Source organism: Cercospora beticola, chromosome 2 (genome assembly GCF_033473495.1).
Source record: "Cercospora beticola chromosome 2, complete sequence".
Lineage (NCBI taxonomy): Eukaryota > Fungi > Ascomycota > Dothideomycetes > Mycosphaerellales > Mycosphaerellaceae > Cercospora > Cercospora beticola.
In genome coordinates this window covers 3,369,330-3,389,724 of record NC_088936.1, presented here as the reverse complement: position 1 = coordinate 3,389,724, position 20,395 = coordinate 3,369,330, and the positions used below count along the sequence as shown (strand labels likewise).

The 20,395-nt window shown below is 53.4% G+C and overlaps 8 protein-coding genes across 8 annotated transcripts; 5 read left to right on the top strand and 3 right to left on the bottom strand.

The window, feature by feature from the left end:
* Positions 1 to 176: 176 nt before the first annotated feature.
* RHO25_003251 (uncharacterized protein) lies at positions 177 to 632 on the top strand (the record flags this gene model as incomplete). The annotated part of the gene is made up of 1 exon (XM_065602378.1): positions 177 to 632. The coding sequence occupies one exon, from the start codon at positions 177 to 179 to the stop codon at positions 630 to 632; it is 456 nt and encodes a 151-aa protein (XP_065458450.1).
* Positions 633 to 1,500: 868 nt separating this feature from the next.
* On the top strand, positions 1,501 to 2,433 carry RHO25_003250 (uncharacterized protein; the record flags this gene model as incomplete). Its single annotated transcript, XM_023598758.1, has 1 exon — positions 1,501 to 2,433. One exon carries the CDS (start codon positions 1,501 to 1,503, stop codon positions 2,431 to 2,433), a length of 933 nt encoding a protein of 310 aa, XP_023455595.1.
* Positions 2,434 to 5,526: 3,093 nt separating this feature from the next.
* On the bottom strand, positions 5,527 to 6,692 carry RHO25_003249 (uncharacterized protein; the record flags this gene model as incomplete). The annotated part of the gene is made up of 4 exons (XM_023598757.2): positions 5,527 to 5,904; positions 5,956 to 6,399; positions 6,460 to 6,593; positions 6,647 to 6,692. The coding sequence occupies 4 exons, from the start codon at positions 6,690 to 6,692 to the stop codon at positions 5,527 to 5,529; spliced, it is 1,002 nt and encodes a 333-aa protein (XP_023455112.1).
* Positions 6,693 to 7,937: 1,245 nt separating this feature from the next.
* Positions 7,938 to 10,928, top strand: RHO25_003248 (uncharacterized protein; the record flags this gene model as incomplete). Its single annotated transcript, XM_023598756.2, has 1 exon — positions 7,938 to 10,928. The coding sequence occupies one exon, from the start codon at positions 7,938 to 7,940 to the stop codon at positions 10,926 to 10,928; it is 2,991 nt and encodes a 996-aa protein (XP_023455594.1).
* A 692-nt stretch (positions 10,929 to 11,620) lies between these two features.
* Positions 11,621 to 12,898, top strand: RHO25_003247 (uncharacterized protein; the record flags this gene model as incomplete). The annotated part of the gene is made up of 1 exon (XM_023598755.2): positions 11,621 to 12,898. The coding sequence occupies one exon, from the start codon at positions 11,621 to 11,623 to the stop codon at positions 12,896 to 12,898; it is 1,278 nt and encodes a 425-aa protein (XP_023455596.2).
* Positions 12,899 to 13,184: 286 nt separating this feature from the next.
* On the bottom strand, positions 13,185 to 14,517 carry RHO25_003246 (uncharacterized protein; the record flags this gene model as incomplete). Its single annotated transcript, XM_023598754.2, has 2 exons — positions 13,185 to 14,192; positions 14,248 to 14,517. The coding sequence occupies 2 exons, from the start codon at positions 14,515 to 14,517 to the stop codon at positions 13,185 to 13,187; spliced, it is 1,278 nt and encodes a 425-aa protein (XP_023455694.1).
* A 1,888-nt stretch (positions 14,518 to 16,405) lies between these two features.
* Positions 16,406 to 17,500, bottom strand: RHO25_003245 (uncharacterized protein; the record flags this gene model as incomplete). Its single annotated transcript, XM_065602377.1, has 1 exon — positions 16,406 to 17,500. One exon carries the CDS (start codon positions 17,498 to 17,500, stop codon positions 16,406 to 16,408), a length of 1,095 nt encoding a protein of 364 aa, XP_065458449.1.
* An 825-nt stretch (positions 17,501 to 18,325) lies between these two features.
* RHO25_003244 (uncharacterized protein) lies at positions 18,326 to 19,778 on the top strand (the record flags this gene model as incomplete). Its single annotated transcript, XM_023598753.2, has 2 exons — positions 18,326 to 19,470; positions 19,523 to 19,778. 2 exons carry the CDS (start codon positions 18,326 to 18,328, stop codon positions 19,776 to 19,778), a joined length of 1,401 nt encoding a protein of 466 aa, XP_023455114.1.
* Positions 19,779 to 20,395: the final 617 nt, after the last annotated feature.

The following is a 20,395-nucleotide window of genomic DNA, read 5'->3' as shown; positions in this document are numbered from 1 at the left end:
GAAAAAAGTGAGAAAAGCGCTACATATGCTGCGCCACCTGTGCCGCACGTTCTACAGCAGCGATGGCATACCGAGCGTTTCGTGTTGACACCTTCCAGCGTTTTGATTGGGATCGGTAAACACTTGGATCTCATTGGTATCACGAGTCACTTGCTTTCAGATCAGTCTTGCGAACTATGGCTTCAACAACCCGGCATGAACATTCCGCTGATCGCCCCGCCATCAGTCTCAGTGTCATCATACACAGAGGATATCCGGACTTCACATGGCTCCGACATACTGCTCTCTGGCTGGAACTTCCGAACAGTTCCTCCCAGCTGGTCGAAATTGTCGGAGGCTCCGAGAACTACAGATTTCAATGTAGAGCTGAAGCGGACCCAACGCTATCCGATACATTCTACAGACAGGTTAGGCTTGGCAATATGAGTGTGCCGGCGACTCTGGCACAGATCGTGGGAACGCTTGCGACTGTTCGCATAAGAAACGGCGATCCCGAATACAACTGCCAGGCCTGGGTGCTAGCCGCGCTGGAAAAGCTCGAAGAGCATGGGCTTATCTCAAGCGAAATGCGAGATTATGGGACAGATAGTTTGATTGATGCTATATCAGAAGCCGAGGACGTCGATGTCTAGGTTGCTGCTCTTGCCATTCCGATTTTGTCTGACAAGCCAATACCTACCGTAAGTGCTGGAGGCCAGGGAGATGGTTTGCGAAATACTTCACACCCACACGAAAGGTACGCCGGCCGGAAGTTCAAGGACTTCCAATTCTCGAAAAAAACTGTCAGTCTTCTTCAAATCATTCTGGAGGCACATTCATTAGGTCCTTCCTGATGACAATGTTTTGCGAGCCTTGACACGATGGCGTTTGTTGTGGAGTATAGGCAGAGACTAAATGGGTTGCTTCATATTCGAGGATTGTCCTTAGCCGAACGAGCTGCTGTAACAGGAAATAATGAAAGGTCCTATCCTTGTGGCTTGGTCTGACATGTTCGCTGGTTCCGCCGATCACGGCTTTATTCTGGGAGATGGTATGTTGCGCTCACGACTACTATGACTTGCAGCACAGAGCGCTTCTGATACGTTGTGGCTACTTCCAGGATCGGCCTCTATGCCACTTCCTCCCGGGTCCCATCCGCTTCGTCAGCCTCGGGTTGTTTCAGTACTTCCACAGCGACTCGCTCGAGCTGGACAACACACACGTCTTCACAAGCTCTCGCGATTTGTTACGTCTTCTGTCTGCCTGTGACGAAGCTTGCTCTCGAGAGCATGCTGGGTGAGATTACCTCTCGCCAGTACTGTTTGACCGCCGCTTTCTATGTTGGTTCAGCATGCTAGCGCATCCTTCCCGAAGCTTATGAATGTCTGCACGAATACGTTTAGTGCTAATGATCCAACAATACCACACGACTCCCGCACTGGACGTATATAAGACAGGCAGCTCTGTCGGGGTAAGTCAGCTTGAGGAAACGCTACTGCTGTCGTCATTCAATACTTCACAATGCTTTATGCTCTTTCAGCTCTGGTCTTAGGCTCTGCCATAGCTCACGGTCTGGCTACAACTGTGCCAGATAATGCAGATCTTCCAGTCCACATCATTGCTCGCATCAACGACGGCCCGAGATTCGAGGATCTTGCTGTCCGCGCCAACGGCCAGATCCTTGCAACAACAACTCAGCCAAATGCAAGCATTTATCAATTCGATCCGCTTGGTATCTTGCCCCCAACGCTTGTGTACAACGTTCCGAACATTCGCAGCGCAGTGGGCATCGCGGAGCGCGAGCAAGACATATTCTACGTTGCCTCTGGAGACTTCGATATCATGAATCCATCAAACACTACCCCAGCTTCGTATTCTATCACCAGGATTGATATGCGAGGTGTGGAAGTCTTGCCCAAAGGTGGATTGACGAAAGCGCCATACGCCCAGCGCGTTGCTTCTCTTCCGAATGCTGCCTTACCCAACGGTATCGCGTTTGCGCGACCTTTGTCGGAGCACCTCCTCGTGGCTGATTCGTTCCGCGGACTCATCTGGAATGTTAATGTCTGCACCGGGGAGGTCGGAGTGACGCTGAAAGACAATAGCACCACCGGTTCCACGCCGACAGGGCCCAACTTCACGGGAGTAAATGGTGTCAAGGTCCGCAAAGGGAACATCTACTACACAAATACCGGAAAGAGCAGTCTCTACAGAGTGGCGGTCGATGAGAAAGGTCAGGTGCAGGAGACAAGCACTCCCACGCTCATTACGGGGAACCTGACATGCGATGATCTCGTGCTCGACCGTGATGGTACCGCATACGTTGCTGGACCATTGGGCGTAGTCACGAAGGTCGATCCGTCTGGCCAACAGGAGCTGTCTCCTTCTCAGCCCGACTTGGCTTTTCGCGCCTGCCAATCACGTGCTGTTCAGTCAATGTTGGTCAAATTTTGATGTAGCTTTTGATGATTGGCTTGACGCGACTTCCTTCGGAAAAAGGGTGTCGGTGGGTAAGGAAGGTAGGAAGGTAGTGGTGAGGTGGAAGGTAAGGTGGTACGTGACTTCTATATGTAAACACGGAGGTGAAAGTGGAAGTGGCACTAAACTTCGGAACCGGCAAACCTTTTTTCCGAAGGGCCTGAGAAGGAGGCAGAGCAGGAGATCATTGCTGGTAGTCCCCATTCCAATTCCAGCTCTCTGGTTGGTCCTACCGCAGTCCGATTTGGTCGACTAGTGTCTGATCGCTGGAGCCTATACATAACGACTAACGGAGGCCTCACGCAAACGCCTTCGCTGAACTCGGTGGGCCTTTCAAGGATCGACCTGAGATGAGGTTTCAACCTCAGCTTGACACTGTGAAATTTTGAAAGGAAAATCGACGACGCTCATCGCTTCAAATTGCTGGACTATGTCCCAACATGTGAGATCGTTAGATAGTTCAAGTGCGGATGGCGCAAACAAAATACGTGAGGTATGCAACAGAAATGTCATCTCTTGCCTTGCGCTCAGAGGCGATCGCCAAGATATTGTGCCAAGACCCAGGACGGCTTGAACGAAAACCTTCGCCGACGGACTTCATCTCTTCCCTCCACAACATCCAAACTTCGGTTTCCACTTGTACACATTAGCTGCCATATTGCAGCGCCGATAGCGTTCCGCCTCGACAACAGCAGCACCAGATGCAGCTGTAACCGTTTGCTCGTTTTGAGCCCACGGTACCAGTCGACAGGCGAAGACTGAAACAACGATGGCAAATAAGCCGGAGCGTCTTCTTAGTCCCGTGGAGCATGCTTGACTGAGATCCATCTGACATTCCCCGTATACCAGTAGAGCTGCGTTGTTTTGCGCGTGCACGTGTATCGGCATAGCTATGACCGATCCAGCGAAGGCGAAGAGCAGGAAATGGCGGTCTTCTCTGCTCTTGCGACAACGTGATCAAATGGTGCTGATTTACTCACATCGGCTACCAGAGCAGCGAAGATGCGGAGAGCGGAACATTCATTGGCTTGTTCTCGTTTCGGTACAGCAGTCGCCATTGCGACAAGATGCAGTTAGGTTTTTTGAAAATGCGTAAGGAATGGCGAGCCGCCCAGTGGAGTCTCGTGCGATCCTCCTCTCAGTTGAATCTTGACGATAGATGCTGCAGTAGTCGCACATGAGTTGTTCTCTATGACGATGCCGATGCGGCGGAAAATTGACTTCACGCGCAAGTGCTTTGGAAGACCTCGATCCACAGGAACAACTCGAGAAGCGAATAGACCGCTCTCATCAGCTTGGTCCTGAAATTTTCCAGCTAGCATGAGTGCCTCAACTTTGATATTTCGAGCACGCTTTATCTCGCTGTCGATCTTTAGCTGTCTGAAGCTCCCGATCATTGGAAGCCAAGAGCTCTTCAATATTGAATTCGAAGCCGTCCATGCCATTAAACTTGTCAGCTACAATAGTTTCTCCGCCGCCTCCAGAAGGTCTCAGCTATCTGTCATCCCATACCGGCGATTGACCGTTGTGGAGTCAAATGGAGAGTCGTGCGCCTCCTTTTTCTCATATCGAAACCCTTACTGTAAGCAACACTTCCCTTGTCGCGCTCGAGAGGTGACGATAGAACTTTGGCTATCTCGGCAGGGTCTCCTCCGCCAATGGAGCAAATGAACTCTCAACATGAGAAACGGGTGGGCGCTCTGCCACTCTTGGACTCAAGGTCTGGGTACTCCGCCAAGCAACATATCCTCTCTCGTTGTCATTTTCAGGCTTTGCGCCTTTGTCCCTTAGCTGCATCTTCCGCCAATACGGTATACCCTCAACATCATCGACCGCTTTGCTGGAGTTGAGCTCACAGGTGCTGATCCACGTAGCTGCGATCGATTTGTGTCGCGCCCTGGCCGCCAGCCGTTGTGACCTGTGCACCGATCTGTAGTATGATTGCCATAGTGCCTTTCGATCGATCCAGATCTCGAACGGTAGTCGCCTCTCCTTACAGGAGAATGCTTCCTTGAGCGGGATTTGGACCTGTCTTGCCAACGAAAGTCTCGATGAACTGTGTGATGGCGTGCAGGAGATCTCGGTCTCCAGGAGGAGCCATCGTAATTCTGCTGAAATGTAGCCTGGACTTCCTCCCCGTGGTAGCTCGATCCACGTGGTGATTTCGCGCGGGATGTGCCGTACTGAGGACGATATGAGGACATAGCGCTGGTGGAATGACTCCAATTCGCACGAGCGCATGAGAGCGAGGTGAAATTGGTGATGGAGGAGACGCGTCTCGCGAGGCGCGGGTGCTACGCGTTCGATAGTTGCGGGTACGTATGTGTAGTGTTGTGCTTAGCGCTCTCCGCGCTTCGCGAGAGCAAAACTAAGGCAGTAATTCACCGGTGGCAAGAACACTCACACTCACGACTGCACGGAGTGGAGCGAGTGCAGGAACGCACCTGACTTGAGAAGCAGACAAATAGCACAGATGTCTACACGTTGTGTAATGCACATGTTCTCAATTCCACAAGCGAGCAGTATGTCCATGAAGCCACGACGTACTGCAAATAATGGACCCATGCCATGCAGTCGTGATGTAGCTGCTGGTGTCTTATGTCAAATCAACGCTAGTCCTCCAGATCCAGATGTCTGTGCAACAGAGCCTTTGTTCCGCGTTGTGCACCTTTGCAGCAGCGGTTGCCTGAAAGCAAGAAGAAGCGGATGCCAGCTGCCTGCATTTGCAACGCCTGCTGATCTGGGGGAGCGTTGCTCGTGTGAAGCGAAGTGCAATACGGGGTACCTTATCCAGACTCTGGTGGTTCGGAGGAGGCAGCAGACTGATGCAGTGATACAGCGGATATGCAATTGCCGCAAAGATATTTATACTCATGAAGTACCAAGCTTTTGACACCGGTCCTTGAAATCTAATAGGGCGTTCAAGGCGGGACCAGATCTCCGAATCGATCTGCACATCTCAGGGAGAGAAATGAATGCTGCGATCTTGATGATCTGCAAGACTCGATTGTGCTTTCCATAGCTAGGAAAGTGGGTGCTGGGAGTGCATTGGCAGCTGCATGCTACAGCTCACGGCCTGTAGCTGTGACGGTTTCCATAGCCTCCCAATCGACCATCATGGCGATAGCCTCCTCCACCGCCATACCTGCCACCACCTCCAAATCCGTAACGACCGTCCTGATACGCAGGCTCAGAACGACGCGGTCCGCGGCTGTAGTAATCGTCTTGGTAGCCTCTATCGTTTCGCGGTCCTGTTGGGTAGTCGTCTCTCGGAGGCGCACGTTCAGCAGGACCACGACGCTCCTCGCGCCGACGATCTTCAGCTTCGCGCGCTTGTGCGTTCTCGTCGATTTCCATGGCCTCCTCGACTGCTGGCTCCACATCGACTGTGAATGGCAGCTTTGGTCCTACAGCCTTCAGGAACACATTCAAAGTGCGACCGTCCGCCTGGCGACAGATCAGTAACATGCCCAATGATCTGATGCCATCCATACATACCTTCTTCCCATTGAATGTGTTGATAACCGCCTCTGCTCCAGCCTTATCCTCGAACGTCATCTCTGCCACCACAGTAGGCGTCTCGGCGGTGAGCTTGCAGGTGAGGACAGTACCGCCAACGTCAGTCATTACGCTCTCGATATCTGCAGCGGTCGTTCCTGGCGCAAAGTTCTGCGCGACTACAACGTGCTGGCTGGTCGCTGCTCCTCGAAAGCTTATGTTCGTATTTCCGTTCGCAACCGCCGGTGGTGCCTCGTATCCTGCATATTCACTGCTCTTAACATCGCTGATTGGATCCGAGATGACCTGTGAGGCCCGCTGTTGGTATTTGGTCGATCGCGCACGGCTGTCGTCGTTCAGTGCAGGCCGTGCTGCTTGCGTCTGTGGACGATTGGCTCGTGGCGCTGAGCCCGAATTGGTTCGAGGCAGAGATGCAGTGCGTGGCTACAAGTATCTTAGTCATTGCCCGGCTCAGGCCCTCTCCATTCAAGGTGATAATCGTACCTTCGCGACACCGACTCTGCTGGCAAGGCTGGCGCCAGGAGCTGGCTTCGACCGTGGCCCCTGGGGTGTCTGCGACCTGTTGCGCTTGCCGAAAATTTCCTGCGCGAGCTGCTCGGCCTTGCGTTTTTTGCGGCCTGGCGCGACATCAGCAGTGGTCGGGATTGAATCGAGCAGCGGTGCGGCTCACTCTCTTGAAGCAACTGGTCAAAGGACACGGATTGCGGGTTCGCCATGGCTGCGCACTGCGCCTAATGGGCTGACTGTAGCAGTGGACAAATAGGTGCTACTCGTGTAGAACAATACAGGTTCGCGCAGATGGCGATGGCGTGGCGTGCGTGTCGTAACTGGCCGAAGCTCGCTGGATGTCGTTGGGTTGGATCTGCGAGGTCGTTCCAAAGCGCGCTAGTGGTTCAAACACGTGACCTTGCTCGAAAAATATGTATTTAGGCCAGTCTTTTTGCCTGTTACGCGTGATACACTGGATGCGAATCAAGAAGTAGCACAGAACTTTCACACGACGAGCATGGATCTGAGGCCGCCTTTCGTGATTTACGTGTGCAACAATCGTTTCCTCTCATAGATAGGATCTGCTCCATGCAGCAAGTCGTGGCAGATGTTGCGAAGGGGGGCATTATGTTCTCGAGGCTTGAAGCTATGTCGATGGCACCACGCATCGCTTCAGCCAGTGTAGTCAGGCGATCTGGACATCCGAATTTGCCTATGAAAACGTTGCACACAATCGACTGTGAGCGAGGAGTGACTCTTTTGTATTTCGATTGCAGGCGCCAGGATAGCTGCACCTCGAGATCGAAGTGAGGTACGATATCAGCAGGGAACACAGAGCTGATGTCGCGACCGCCTATCACACCGAGACCGTGCTACTAAGGTGCTCGCATGCAGGCTTTCTCGAAGCCAAGCGCCCGATAGTTGAGAAGGACGTGGTCTGCCGCCATTCATGGCATCTTCATGTCCGCATGATGTGGCCTCTTCGTACGAGTGGTCGCCTTGGGAAGTCAGTGATCGATATGCAGTAATTACCAGCGAGCAAGTGCGGAAGAGTATGAATGGTGATGTGATTGGGAGAACTGCCCGAAGAAGACATGAGAAATGGTTGGAGGTGAGGGTCTGAGCCGCGACTGTAAAGAAAGCCCGATGCGATGGTACACGTTCTTAACATGCGGCCCCGACCTTTGTGGTTCCTAGACGTAGGTCGATAGAACACATGTGAGCCGAGACGTGTCGTCAAGCTGAACAACGCGCTTTCCATGCGATTGTCATGCGCATCTGTGACTGCCTCACGGCCGTTGCATTAAGCGAAGGCGCAAGAGGCTGGGTGGTAGCAGCAAACCTGCGCCAGCTACTTCCGGGTCTGCAAACATTCCTCTCGATTGCCATTCAACAGTACGAGCCTGTTTTCCGCCCAGGTTGGTCTACCTCGATTCGACTCGCATGCTACGCTTCGTGCAGACGGACTGAAAATGCCCCATCGAGGCGGAGCCACGACACCACAGCCCGAGCGGGCGGACAGTCCATTGTCCTCAGCTGCACGAGATGCCTTGCAGAGCAATCTCGACAACACCTTAACTTTGAATAGGAAGAAGTCGTGGTTCGGTAGCGCTCGCGAGGTCTTTCAACGAGGTGCAAAAGGGGTTGTTGAGCACCTACGAAGTGGTGATCGAAAGGGCAGCCAAGAAGATGCCCAAGAGTACGTCAACATCGCGAATTCGATTGCTAATACTGACGCTGCTAGAAATGTCGACGTCGAGCTGCCAAATGCCGACGAGGAGAACAGCTCTGGATCAGCGTCAGTGGGTGAATCTCACAGTTCGCTCACGCCGCTTCGGCCGACGCGCGCTGAGCGTCAGAAGACCTTCACTCCCAAGAGCGCCATGAACAGTCTTCGACAGCATATCCATGCAAGTGGGAAGGAGAAGAGCAGGCGTGCAGCATTGTCAGACATCACCAGCCACGGAGTCAATTCCGCCCAGCCAGTAGGACGAATCTCGACAGAGATTGCGACAGCCACTGGGAGTTCTCAGCGTGAGATGAAGAGCCCTACAAGGCAACACGGCAGGACGTCAAGCGTTGCACGAAGTGTCATCGGAAGCTTGCGTGGGTTGAGCCGTAGAGGCACGATGTCGGATCCGACTTCACCAGCCAGCGACAACGGCTCGCCGACAAAACGAGCAGCGTCGATTCCACTGCCATCGTCGCCTATTGATGTGCCAGCGCCGACGCTCAAACTAAACCTGCGCGATTCGCCAAGTCTATCGGCAGGGTTTCTCTACAGCCCGGCCATGATCGACCAGAATTCAGAGCTGATGTCAATCACCAACCCAGTCAACCAGGACTCAATGAAAGTGCCAACGTATTATACCCGTTTGCCAGGAGAAGGTCCTGCGGATGCTATTCTGGCCGGCAAGGGCAACAGCAGACAAGTGCCAGGTGCCGTGAGTGAGTTCCTGCGGTTGCCCACAGATGAATTTGAGTTCAGTACACCGGACCGCCCCTCGACACCGATGCCAGGCACTGGCGCACAGCTGGAGCTCGACGGAAATGTTGATGTGTTCGATGAGCCGCCTCTATTTGAGCGGAGCGTAGAAGCGCGAGACACTCCAGAGAAGCGAGACAATAAGACATTGAAGAAGATGATATCCTTGGACGCTTTAGCAGAGCAGCACATTAGGGATTCGCCGAGGCGTGGCATCCGGCTTACTCCATCGTCAGCAACGCACAAAGTTAGGAACATCTCCAACACGACCTCAGGTAGCAACGACATGCCGCCCCTCAAGCTGGCAGCTTTATCGACCCCGAGTGCAGGACACCGAGATCCGGTTAGCGGCCAGTGGAAAAGCGACGACCCATTCGCACCCGGAAATGCTGTTGGCGGGCTTGCCGCAACATCCCCAGGAACAGTCAGCAGCCACGAGAAGTCGACAGCTACTCCCGGAGCCACGGTGCAGTCAACAAACCACAGTGGTGGCTCGGAAACGGACAGCCCAGCACTCCAGCAACGCGCTAGTTCAACAGCGCAGAAGAGGACGCCGTCGAGAGAAAGAGAATTGCTGTCCGAGGGCGCCGCACTGCTTGGACAAAGTGCAGCACGAAAGATCGCAGCAAGAGCGATTTCAGGAGAAGCAACCACGTTGGGTGCTCCTGAAGCAACAAGAAAAGTGCCATCCGGGGCGGAGAAATTCGAGGCTCCGCAAGACGATACCAAGCATGTTCTTTCACAAACTTCGAGTCGCCTGAGCTCGGCACAGTTTGATCAATTCCACCCGGAGCACTTTCTTGGCTTGGAAGACTGCGAGCGCGGTGATCCGCCTCCGAGCATGGTCGATTCTGTGGAGGGCAAGTCGACAACAGACAGGTGTAGATGTGAGAATGATCATCCAAGCACCGCGCCGCTGTATCAGCGCGTTGCGCAATCCCAGACTCCAAGCCCGTCTCGGCTGTCTACGGGATTGGGGCGCTCATCAGACGTTGGCGAGGTCTTCTGGAGATTTTCCGTCCAAGATTGGATGCACAAAGGCGGCCATGCAGCGACGCCAAACTTGGAACCGTCACCACGCCAAGGCTCTGTGGCCATCAGCATCGACTCTGTATCGGACCGCAGAGTGACACCGCCAGTGAGTCCCACTGTGACAACTCCAGGACCCTCGCCGAGCATGGGTGATCGCCTGAGTTTCGAATTGAAGAGGTCAAACCGCAACATGAGATACAATGCGCTCACAGAGACAAGCAATGAAAGCTCTGTCGACCATGAGGATGACGCGAGGGGCCCTGCAAGCATGCGTCCCGCTACGTCAAATCCATTCAGCTTGCCACATAATGGTGGTGTCAGCAAAGCTGCGAAACGCGAACAATCTTTCCCAACATTCGAGAGTGTGTTTCCCCCATCAGCAAGATCGTCACCTTCGAGGAGACGTTCACCAAAGAGATCTGCGGATTTTGACCCAAGCTCAGACAGCATAGAGTCTGGTTTGCAAGAGGCAATCACCGATCATCATGTGTTCCAGAACGCCTTGGCTGGTGCAGACTTCCTAGAATCTCTGGAAGCTGGACGTCCAGCCACGGCCCAGGCCGGGCATGATGATCCCGAAAATGCTTCGAATCTTGCTCCATTAGCTGAATGCGAAACGGCCGATTTGAAGGACTCTTCTCAGTCAGATGGCATACGTGTCGATTTACTCCAGTCTTCCTCCCACAAGGATCGAGAATGCTCAGCCAAAGATGATGATGGTTCCTGTGATGAGGTCCCAGGCGAAGAGAATCTGGCCAGTGCACAAGAAGATCGCGACATTGATGCTGCAGCGACGGCACAGTCCGACACTGATTCTTTGGATGATTGTCTCCACCTTTACCAGAGTTACGAAGCATGTCAAGGGCGCTTCCCGGAAGAAGCTCCATCTTCGGACGCCGTCATCTCGTCCAGTCCGCCTGCGAAAGGAGTCACGTGGCCAAAGTGAACTCATAGGTCCATTGGGTATGTGCAGCATGCAGGCCTGGCGACATTATGGGTTTTGGGTCTGCTCAGTTGGCTTTCCGTAGTGCGAAACAGGATAGGACCCATTCAGAGAGTATGCTGTGGATAGTATCCTTAAGGTAACATCTTGGTATTGCTCAGGTTGATGTAGACCCGTAGACAGTAGCTGAACAAGTCGCAGATTAAGCCTATGTCCAGAGAGCGTAGCGATGGGCAGCGTGCTGGTGCCATGTGCCGTGTGCCGCGTCATGACGAAACTCGACTTGATCGCTGCACTGGAAATGATGCATGCGATGGTGAAAACGAGCGTTCGTGTGTTTGTGCGTGAGATCAGTGTGAAGTGAATTGCAAGCTGAGGAAGAGCACTTGTCGCCAGAAGCCGATGCCGACCCGAAAGCTTGGCGTGCAAGGGAGAGCTTTCGCACCTCTTCGTGCACCTCTTCCAGCCAAAACTCTACAACCCAAGATGTGATGCTACGTCAACAGCGTCTTCGACAGAGCGCTGTAAGCCTCTGCAGAAGAGCTCTGAGCGAACATGTGATCCTTCATCAGAAGGCGACTCCCTATCGCCTGTTCCACGAAACCACGCGATGTCAAGATACTATTGGGATCAAGGCCAACATAGTCCGCAAACCTGGAACCGAAGCTCAGCAAAACACTGTGGCATCTTCCAAAATGCTGCAGGACTACAACTCGCCATTCGATGCAACCGTCGTGGAGCTCTTGAAAGCAGCTGGCCACCTCGATCATGATGTCGACATTCAAGGCAGCATGGATGAGTTCGGCATGGGGTCGCATTCGCAGTATGCGCATGAGGGTCCGGTGAAGAGTCTGTACAGTCGCGGTGGTATTCCGTTGTCTCCTGGAGGGAGTAGCGGCGGCAGTGCGGTGGCCGTTGCGAAGGGTGCTTGCGAGGTTGCACTGGGAACAGATACTGGAGGGTCTGTGAGATTGCCAGCTGCTTATACGGGTGTCCTGGGCTTCAAGCCATCGTACGGCCGCATATCGAGATGGGGCGTGATTCAATATGCCAACTCGCTGGATACTGTTGGCATTCTCGGGCGGCGTGTAGAGAAGCTGGAGAAGACATTCTCTATCCTGGACAAGTACGATGCGAGAGATCAGACGTCTTTATCCGAGTCCCTTCGCCAACGAATACAATCGAAATCATCTCGCAAAACCGAACGGCTGAGGATTGGCATTCCGATCGAGTACAACATCAAAGAGCTCAGTCCAATAGTCAAAAAGACCTATCTCGACACGCTCCGAATGCTGCGAAATGCAGGACACTCTCTCCACGCGGTCTCACTACCCAGTACGCAATCGGCTCTCTCAGCTTACTACGTCCTTGCCCCAGCCGAAGCTTCTTCGAACCTAGCCAAATACGATGGCATACGCTATGGACACCGTACTGGCACCACCGACGCGAGTCCTCACAACAATCCTCCACTCCCATTGTACGCGAAAACAAGAGGCGAGGGCTTCGGAGAAGAAGTAAAGAGACGAATCCTACTAGGTGCTTACACGCTAAGCTCAGAGGCTATGGACAATTACTTCATACAAGCACAACGCGTGAGGAGACTTGTACAACAGGACTTCGATCGTGTCTTCGCGCTGCAGAATCCATTGCTAGACCCCACGGGCAAGAGTCTTCGCGAAGAGGAGAATACGGTGGATCTGCTCCTTACACCTACGGCTCCTACCCTGCCGCCGACAATCGAAGAACTAGCAAAGCAATCGCCGCTCGAAAGCTACATGAACGATGTATTCACGGTTCCGGCTTCACTTGCTGGATTGCCTGCCATAAGTGTACCAGTTCCAGTGCCCGAGGCAGAAAGAGCGAAGCGGGAAGACACAGATATCAAAACTGCTGGAATGCAGCTCATTGGGCAATTCGGAGACGACGAACTGGTGCTCAGAGCAGCGAAGCAGCTTCATCACGAGTTGCTATAATCGTTCGCCGAACCGGCTGAGAGCTGGAGCATATATGCTCAATTCCTCGTTGAAAGACGAATTCGTCGCTGGCACAGCCAATGATTTTAATTCCATTCTATTGCCAAATCCTATGGAAGCCTCGTGTGGGCATTGTCTCATCTATCCTCGCCAGAACACCTTGCTGTCCCTCGTGCAGTCTAATAATTCATTTCCATTGTGGCTTCAAGCCATCCCTCGTAAACCTTGCATGTCTTCACCGGCGATCCATTGCGCTGTTCGACAGCAGTCGTTCTTTCGTGTGTGATCAAGCATTTCTTCCTACTGAACTTGCACTTTCACCCACTCTAAGCTCATCGTCAATCACTCCCACCGCTCTTCTGCTGGAAGCTGTTGTGCTCTGCGATTCGCTTCGTTCGCGAGGTCCTGCAACACCGCCTACGCCTCCATCCCAAACTCCCAGACCTGCAGATGGCGGAGGAGATGTAAAAGACGGCACGCGATTGAACTCGCGAGATGGCCGCTCCGCCGCCGCTTCTGTGGGCCGTGATGAATGTTCACGGCCGCCTGTGATGTCGAGGCGTGGTGTCTCCGATTGCGAGGAGTCGCGTCGCCGGGCCCTCAATGCTCGCTCCAATGCTCTAACGCGTTGACGCAGAGCTTCGTTCTCAGCTTTGACAATCTCCATCTCGGTTCGATAAGCTGTTGCATCGGCAAAGTGCTGCATGGCAGTGTTCACGCTGGCCTGATGTGGGCTTTGCGCAGGAGAGGGCAGTGGCTGCGGGACGGCCGGTGCTGGCGTACCGGCCTGGGCATGTGTGGAGGATGCAGTGTTGTGCGAGGGGTCGCGAGAAAGTGGTGGACGATGTGGCAGTGTGTGAAGCGCTCCCGCCGCTCGCGATACGTCCATGGAGTGCCTCGCTGGAGTCGACGTGCCTGAAGCGCTCATCGATGGGTTCCTGCTCAGGCTCGAGCGGTCTCCTGCCGCAGCAGCTGCTCGATCGGCTTGTGCCTGTGACACACTTCCAATAGGCATCACACTGCCGGACTGTGCATGGGTAGAGAAGTGTGTCGTGCCACTCGCAGTGGTCGCAGGCGTTGGGATGCTTCGTGTGCTGACGGACGAGGACGACCGGTGACGACGAGAGGGCGTTGGGTGAGTCGCGCCGACCATCTGATGAGTCGGATTGGGATCGGATATATCGATGGGCAACAGTGAAGCGTTTCCGGACACGCCAGACGCGGAAGACGCGTTGCTGGCGACTGACGCGGATTGGGCTCGCAAAGCAGTGAGCTCTCTGGTCAGGCGATTCACCTACACGGTCTCTTAGCGTCTCCGTAGCAGTCGTTATACCCCCTCACGTGCATACCACAGCCTCTTGCTCCTTTTCGCACTCGAGATAGAGCTCCGCAGCAGTCAGAGGGCGTGGATGGCGCATCGGCAGGCCGTCGTTGGTCGACATGACTGGACTGCGCGAAGAATGTTGACCGTGTGCTGTCGCCGACGCTGGCTGTTGCGGTGGGCCCATGATCTGGCTCGTCCGCCTCGACGCGGTGGTGCTCGTTGCCGCTGGAAGTGGTGCTGGTGCTGCCCGGTCAGCGCGTGGTGAGGCAGGCAGACTCGCGATATCCGGCGCCATGATCTCTGCTCTTGCCTAGAAACTCGGAGTGCGATGCGACGTTGGGACACGATCCGCCAGTGATGTGTTTCGCAGTAGCTACTTGACCAGCAGTAGGCTACTTTGACGAATCGTCGTGGTTAGCGTGTGGGTGAGCGATATATATTGTGCAGGCAATCGGGCAATGTTGGTATACAAACAATGCTCAGCGCCGGTTCACCAACGCTTTTGCAACGACTCGACAACGCGAACGCCGTGGTCACTGAGTGGTTTTCGAGCTTCCGCTGGCACGCAGATCGTTGTACCTCGCCAGAACCCTGCCGCCGCCGCCGCCTGGGAGAAGCATGATGTTGAGGGGTCTCGGTCGTGAACTGGATATTGGACAAGGGTTCCTAGCGTGAAACCAAGGATCGGCGAGCGCCTGTGGCTCGTGCAGCAGTTCACACCATGGCACGCATCGTTCCAGCCTCTCCTCGTTCTTTCGAATGTCATCATCACCATGCTACCGCGCACTTGAGTTCTGGTACCTGAGCCGGCCACAGTCGTTGCTGCTAAGCAGCTCGCGGCGGAACGAGCAGACAGTAGTCCTACTCGTCTTTCACATCGTCGCGAGCAATGCTGCATTAGAGCAAGTATCTTCCAGCTCGGGAGCTCAACAGAGGATATGGCACATATTGCTGCCTCAGTTGCCCTATCTTGAAAGACATGAGCGCCTACTGGGCCTGGAATAAACTGTCATCGAGCTCAGCATCGAGCAAGAGAATACACGATGAACCACAGCAAGTCTTGGTAGATGCGTTGCCAGTTCCTTGGCACGTACATATCGGAACCAGAACATCCTGAATCCATCGTACGGATAGCAAGGCTCTCGAACAGAAAGTACGCAGCATGTTTCAAACAATGCAGGCATTATTACCTGGAATATATCCTGCACAGTTAAAACCGTGCGAGGCGACACGCACTATCGAGAAATCCTACGCAGAGTAAGAAATGGTCATATTTCCTCATTTCCATCGATTGCTATTAGGACTTTGACGTCGCTCAGGGCCCTTTCGTGATACTATCAAGGTCCTTCGCTCGCAGAATGCAAGGACGCGATCGCTTTCAGACTCCAAGGATTATCCCATTGCGGAGGCGCAGGTACTCTCACACCCCGTGGCAGCTACGAGGCAGAGGTGGCTGGATTACTACGTACTGCCTCCGCGGGTCGGGCGTTAATAGTAGGCAGTGCTTCCATTTTGCTAACATCGGGCTTGGTCATGTCGTCCACACTACCTCCTTCCTCAGGCGAACGTGATTGCTGTGGTTGTGAGTGCCAACTGAGGCTGAAGACGGAAAGCGGCTCCTGTGTTGATCTCTGCAACAGTAATGAGAGAGCCGGCAGACTGGACAAGTAGATCACAAACATTGGTAAACGCGCAAACACCTCGAAGCTATTCGAGATACTTCTGCCCAGTCAACTTATCGATCAGTTCAATCATCGCATTGCCTCCCATCCAGCCTACATTGTGCGATCCAGCCACACCTCTTGCGTACTCTGCTTCTTCTTGTGAGATCTCAACAGTCTCTGACGCACGCCCACTCGCAGCCACACCGGCAAGTAAATCCACATAACAGCATTGTTCCAGCACACAGGATCAGTCGACAGCCTTTCCAATTGTCTGTCCGACAGTCAAACTGCCATGCTTCCATAAAGGCGATCATAAAAGCGAAGCTTTCTCATCTCTTTCGTAGGTCCTGCCAGCTGTTTCGGCTCAGGTCGATCCGAATTATGTACCGCGCTTGCTGGACCAGGTAGCATCATGATCTCGCGCTCTGCTATCAATATGCAACGGCCATATTTCCCTCGAGCTCGAGGATGTGCAACCCGAAATGCCAAGTACATTCTTAGAAAGTACACTCGAGACAACTAGTCGAAGGAGAATGAACACGAATGCTGGTCCAGAGGATCGAGGGTAACTGTGGCCGAGCGATTGTTTTGACTGCACAGCGGTATTGGAAATTCATTTCGACAGCTCAGTTCTTGCACGCACGATTCACCCCGTCGGTCCGGCTCGGTGACCCTGATCTGGGCCATGAGCTTAGTGCGGACCCCCACGAGCACGATGTCGGGCATGGACTCTGCGGTGGAGTTCATGTCATTCTTCCGAACGGCAATAGTGACGTCCAGGACTTGACCGGGATAGGAATGGGAGCAGGTGGTGCAGGAAATGTCCATAGTCAGGATCGGCATCGTTTGAGGTCGACCTTTCGCTTTAGCCTTTGCTTTCCACTCAGATCGCCGCTGCTTTGGGGGTAGCAGGAGCCAACTCTGGATCTTTGATTGATGAGTCGATGTGGTTAGAGTGCTCGCAAACAAGTCCTCAGGTGGTTGTGCAAGCTGATAGTTGATTGATGGATGACCATCCCACCACGTATCATTCATCTGCGGCGACGCACCATCCACCTGCAACTGCAAACCGAGTCGGTACTCCACGCCTACAATGATTGTTTCTGGTTTACAGCGCATGTGGTCCGTGAATGTAGGTGGCGGCATTTGCTGCGCGTGCGGGAATTGGATCGAGAAAGGACACGTGAATTCGTCCCCAACCGTTCCCGAGATCCACCCTACACATACAACCACCTGCTCCTGGCACAGCTGCTTGTCATAGGTACGTTCCACCATTTGACTGCCGCCTTGGCCACCAGCGTAGAAGATCCGAGTCTTGTATCGGAACATGCCTCGAAGTATGACAGTGGCCGTGATAGTTCCACATAGCGGCACAGTCTCGATCAATTTCTCGGTGACTTTTGGAAACGAAACGGCGACTCGATTATAGTTCGTATGGCTGAGGTCGCTAGCATATACTGTTTCGCTCTGCCATTTGAAGACTGCTTTTTCGTACGGGAGGTATTTGAGAACCAAAGATCCTGTCGCAGGTCCGGTCGAGCCGTAGACGGTTCGCGCCCTTTCGTCAAGTCGGATTTGTGCGTCCAATTTGCCCAACTTCGGGTAACGTCGCATGTCTTCCTTACTGATGTGAGAGATTATGTGTGCTTTGTCGTACTCAGGATTGATGTGTCTTTTTGAACAGCTGATATGATGATGGCCTGAAAGGACTCTGTAGGAAAAGGCGAGCGCGCAGTTGCAAAGATCTGGAATGGAGATTCGCAGAGTGCTTTTGTGCAATACTTACCTTCTTGCGTCGACTACTCACAGATGGTCAACAAATGCTACGGAAGGCTCATCGGTGAAGCCCTGCAGGTGCTGTGCTGAACTGTTGCTGCTTCCCGCAAGCACGAAGTGAGCACCTTTGGAGTGTCAGCATAGTGCTGACTAGCTGTCTTCATCAAGACGTTGAGATGGGAGATGCATAGATGTAGTGGGGGTGCGAACGAAGGATCACAGAAATGGTCTGATTTCTGAACAGGAGCAATGTTTTGTCAACGATGTGCCGTTGGCGGAAGTGGGTCCGTGCGGCGCTTATCAACGCCCGCAAAACCCTTGTGGCGCGACTATCCGGCGTACTGTTCCTGACCTCGGTTTCCGCCCTTTCAACCGAATCACCTCGTCTCATCCGTCCCATAAAGCAAAGACATATGACAACATGTGTGTGAGTTGCTTGCATATACGCGTCGTTCCTTGCGCATTTTCGAAAACTTCTGGTGCCACCCTTTGAATCTGTGCTTAGCATTGTTCTTGCATGCAGATGGTCCAGCGGAAACTCGTGGAACCCACGCGACTCAGCTGTTTTGCCGATTCTGGAAATCCTGGACCACTTGTCTTGGCTATACACGAACTACCCTGAAGAGACTGCTCACTTTCACAAGGCAGTAGCAAGCTGTCAAGATGGCGGCCGAAATCGCGAGACCCGCGCTGTCCAAGCGCCGCCGTTTGTCAAGCTCTGCTGATATGCAACAAGCCATTGCTCAGCCGGGCAGTATCAAGATCAACGTTACCGGAGCTTCGATCATAGATCACGAAGAAGAGGACTCTTCACCCGAGAGGTCTCCCACAAGCAGCCAGGCAGACCACTCCGAGATCGACGGCGAACATTCTTATCAGCATCACAAGCGTGACATACGGCTTCCGAACCACACAGCAGTTGTTTCGCACGTGGCAGCAGACATTGGTGGTAGCTTGGCCAAAGTTGTCTACTTCACGCGCGAGAATGAGCATGAGTCCACTTCTGGTGGCCGACTGTCCTTTCTCTCTTTCGAAACGGAGAAGATCGACGACTGTATCGATTATCTACGCACTCTACAAGTGAAGCATCAGCGAGCCAATGGACTGGATCAGTCCACCAAGTTAAGCATCATGGCCACAGGCGGTGGAGCGTTCAAATTCTATGACAAGATTCGATCAACGCTAGGCGTGGAAGTGGAGCGGGAAGACGAGATGGAATGCCTGATCAAAGGACTGGATTTCTTCATCACGCAAATACCAAACGAGGTTTTCACATTTGATGATAACAACGAGGATGGACCTATGCAGTTCCAAGACCCAAAGGCGGACGTATACCCTTATCTGCTCGTGAATATCGGAAGTGGAGTGAGCATGATTAAGGTCTCTGGGCCGTCAGAGTATCAGCGTATCGGCGGCACATCACTGGGCGGTGGTACTCTGTGGGGGCTCTTATCTCTTCTGACAGGCGCGAGAAATTTTGACGACATGCTGGACATGGCAGACAAGGGCGACAATGGAGCTGTGGATCTGCTCGTCGGTGATATATATGGTGAAGGGATGGGCTACGAGAAAATCGGGCTCAGCGAAAAGACGATTGCAAGCAGTTTCGGCAAAGTGCTGAAGAGGAAGCGAGAAGCAGAAAGGCTGGCAGAGGACGGGAATGGATGCAGCAACGAGAAGCTGACTAGACCGAAGCTTTCGAAAACAGCAAATGGTGTTTCAGATGACAACGTCGGGAGTGGCCTGGTTGGTGATGGCAGGATGTTCAAGCCCGAAGATATCTCGAGAAGTCTTCTATATGCCATTAGGTAAGTTTGGCTGCATGCATTGCCGGTAAATGACAGGCTAACATCCCAACAGTAACAACATCGGCCAGATCGCCTTTTTGCAGTCAGAACGACACGACTTGAAGCGAATATACTTTGGCGGCTCTTTCATCAGAGGACATCAGCAAACCATCCACACGTTGTCCTTTGCCATTAATTTCTGGAGTAAAGGCACGAAACAGGCATATTTTCTCAGGCACGAAGGATATCTTGGCGCTGTAGGAGCCTTCGTCAAGAGGAAGCCCGCGAACTGGGGACGCAGTAGAAGTGTAGAGCCAAATGGGGTATAGAACTTACAAAACCTCTCACGGCGTCGCCTGTCTCATCACACTGAGCTGCATCCATGCTGCGTGATCCATTTACAGCAAAAAGCGCTGGCTGGAACTTTTGCGAGACGTTGTGAACTCGGCAGCACGCCTGTCTCATGGAGATGCCCAAGCTGTGCCACGGAAGCAGGAGCCAAGGTTCTTCGATCGGACAAACGAAGAGAGCTGGATCCTGTGCAATGCCAAAGCAAACGGCATGAAGGTTTCCGCCATTGTTTCACTATGTGCTGAAGACAGGAATCGCAACGCCATGGGTCTGGAAGGAATGAGAATCAAAAACTCTCCGATGGCGCTGGAAAGCGGCAGCGGACGTGACGGGGAAAGCGCAAGCCAACAAAGCTGTGCAGCCAAGCCTGGGGCAGAGGAGGGCGTGGATTCAGGCGGAGAATAAGATCGTCTGTGATTGCAGAGCACGCGGAGTGGGCTCTGACGCTATCGCCTCCTTGCATCTCAAGTATCGTTCCGCCAAGGGCGTGGAACATCAGTGGCAGATCCTCAAAGTCACTCGGATGGCGGCCGCAGCATTTGCTGTGACCAGTCGCCTCTGCCAGTGCCAGGCTTAGGGAAGCCATGGACAGAAC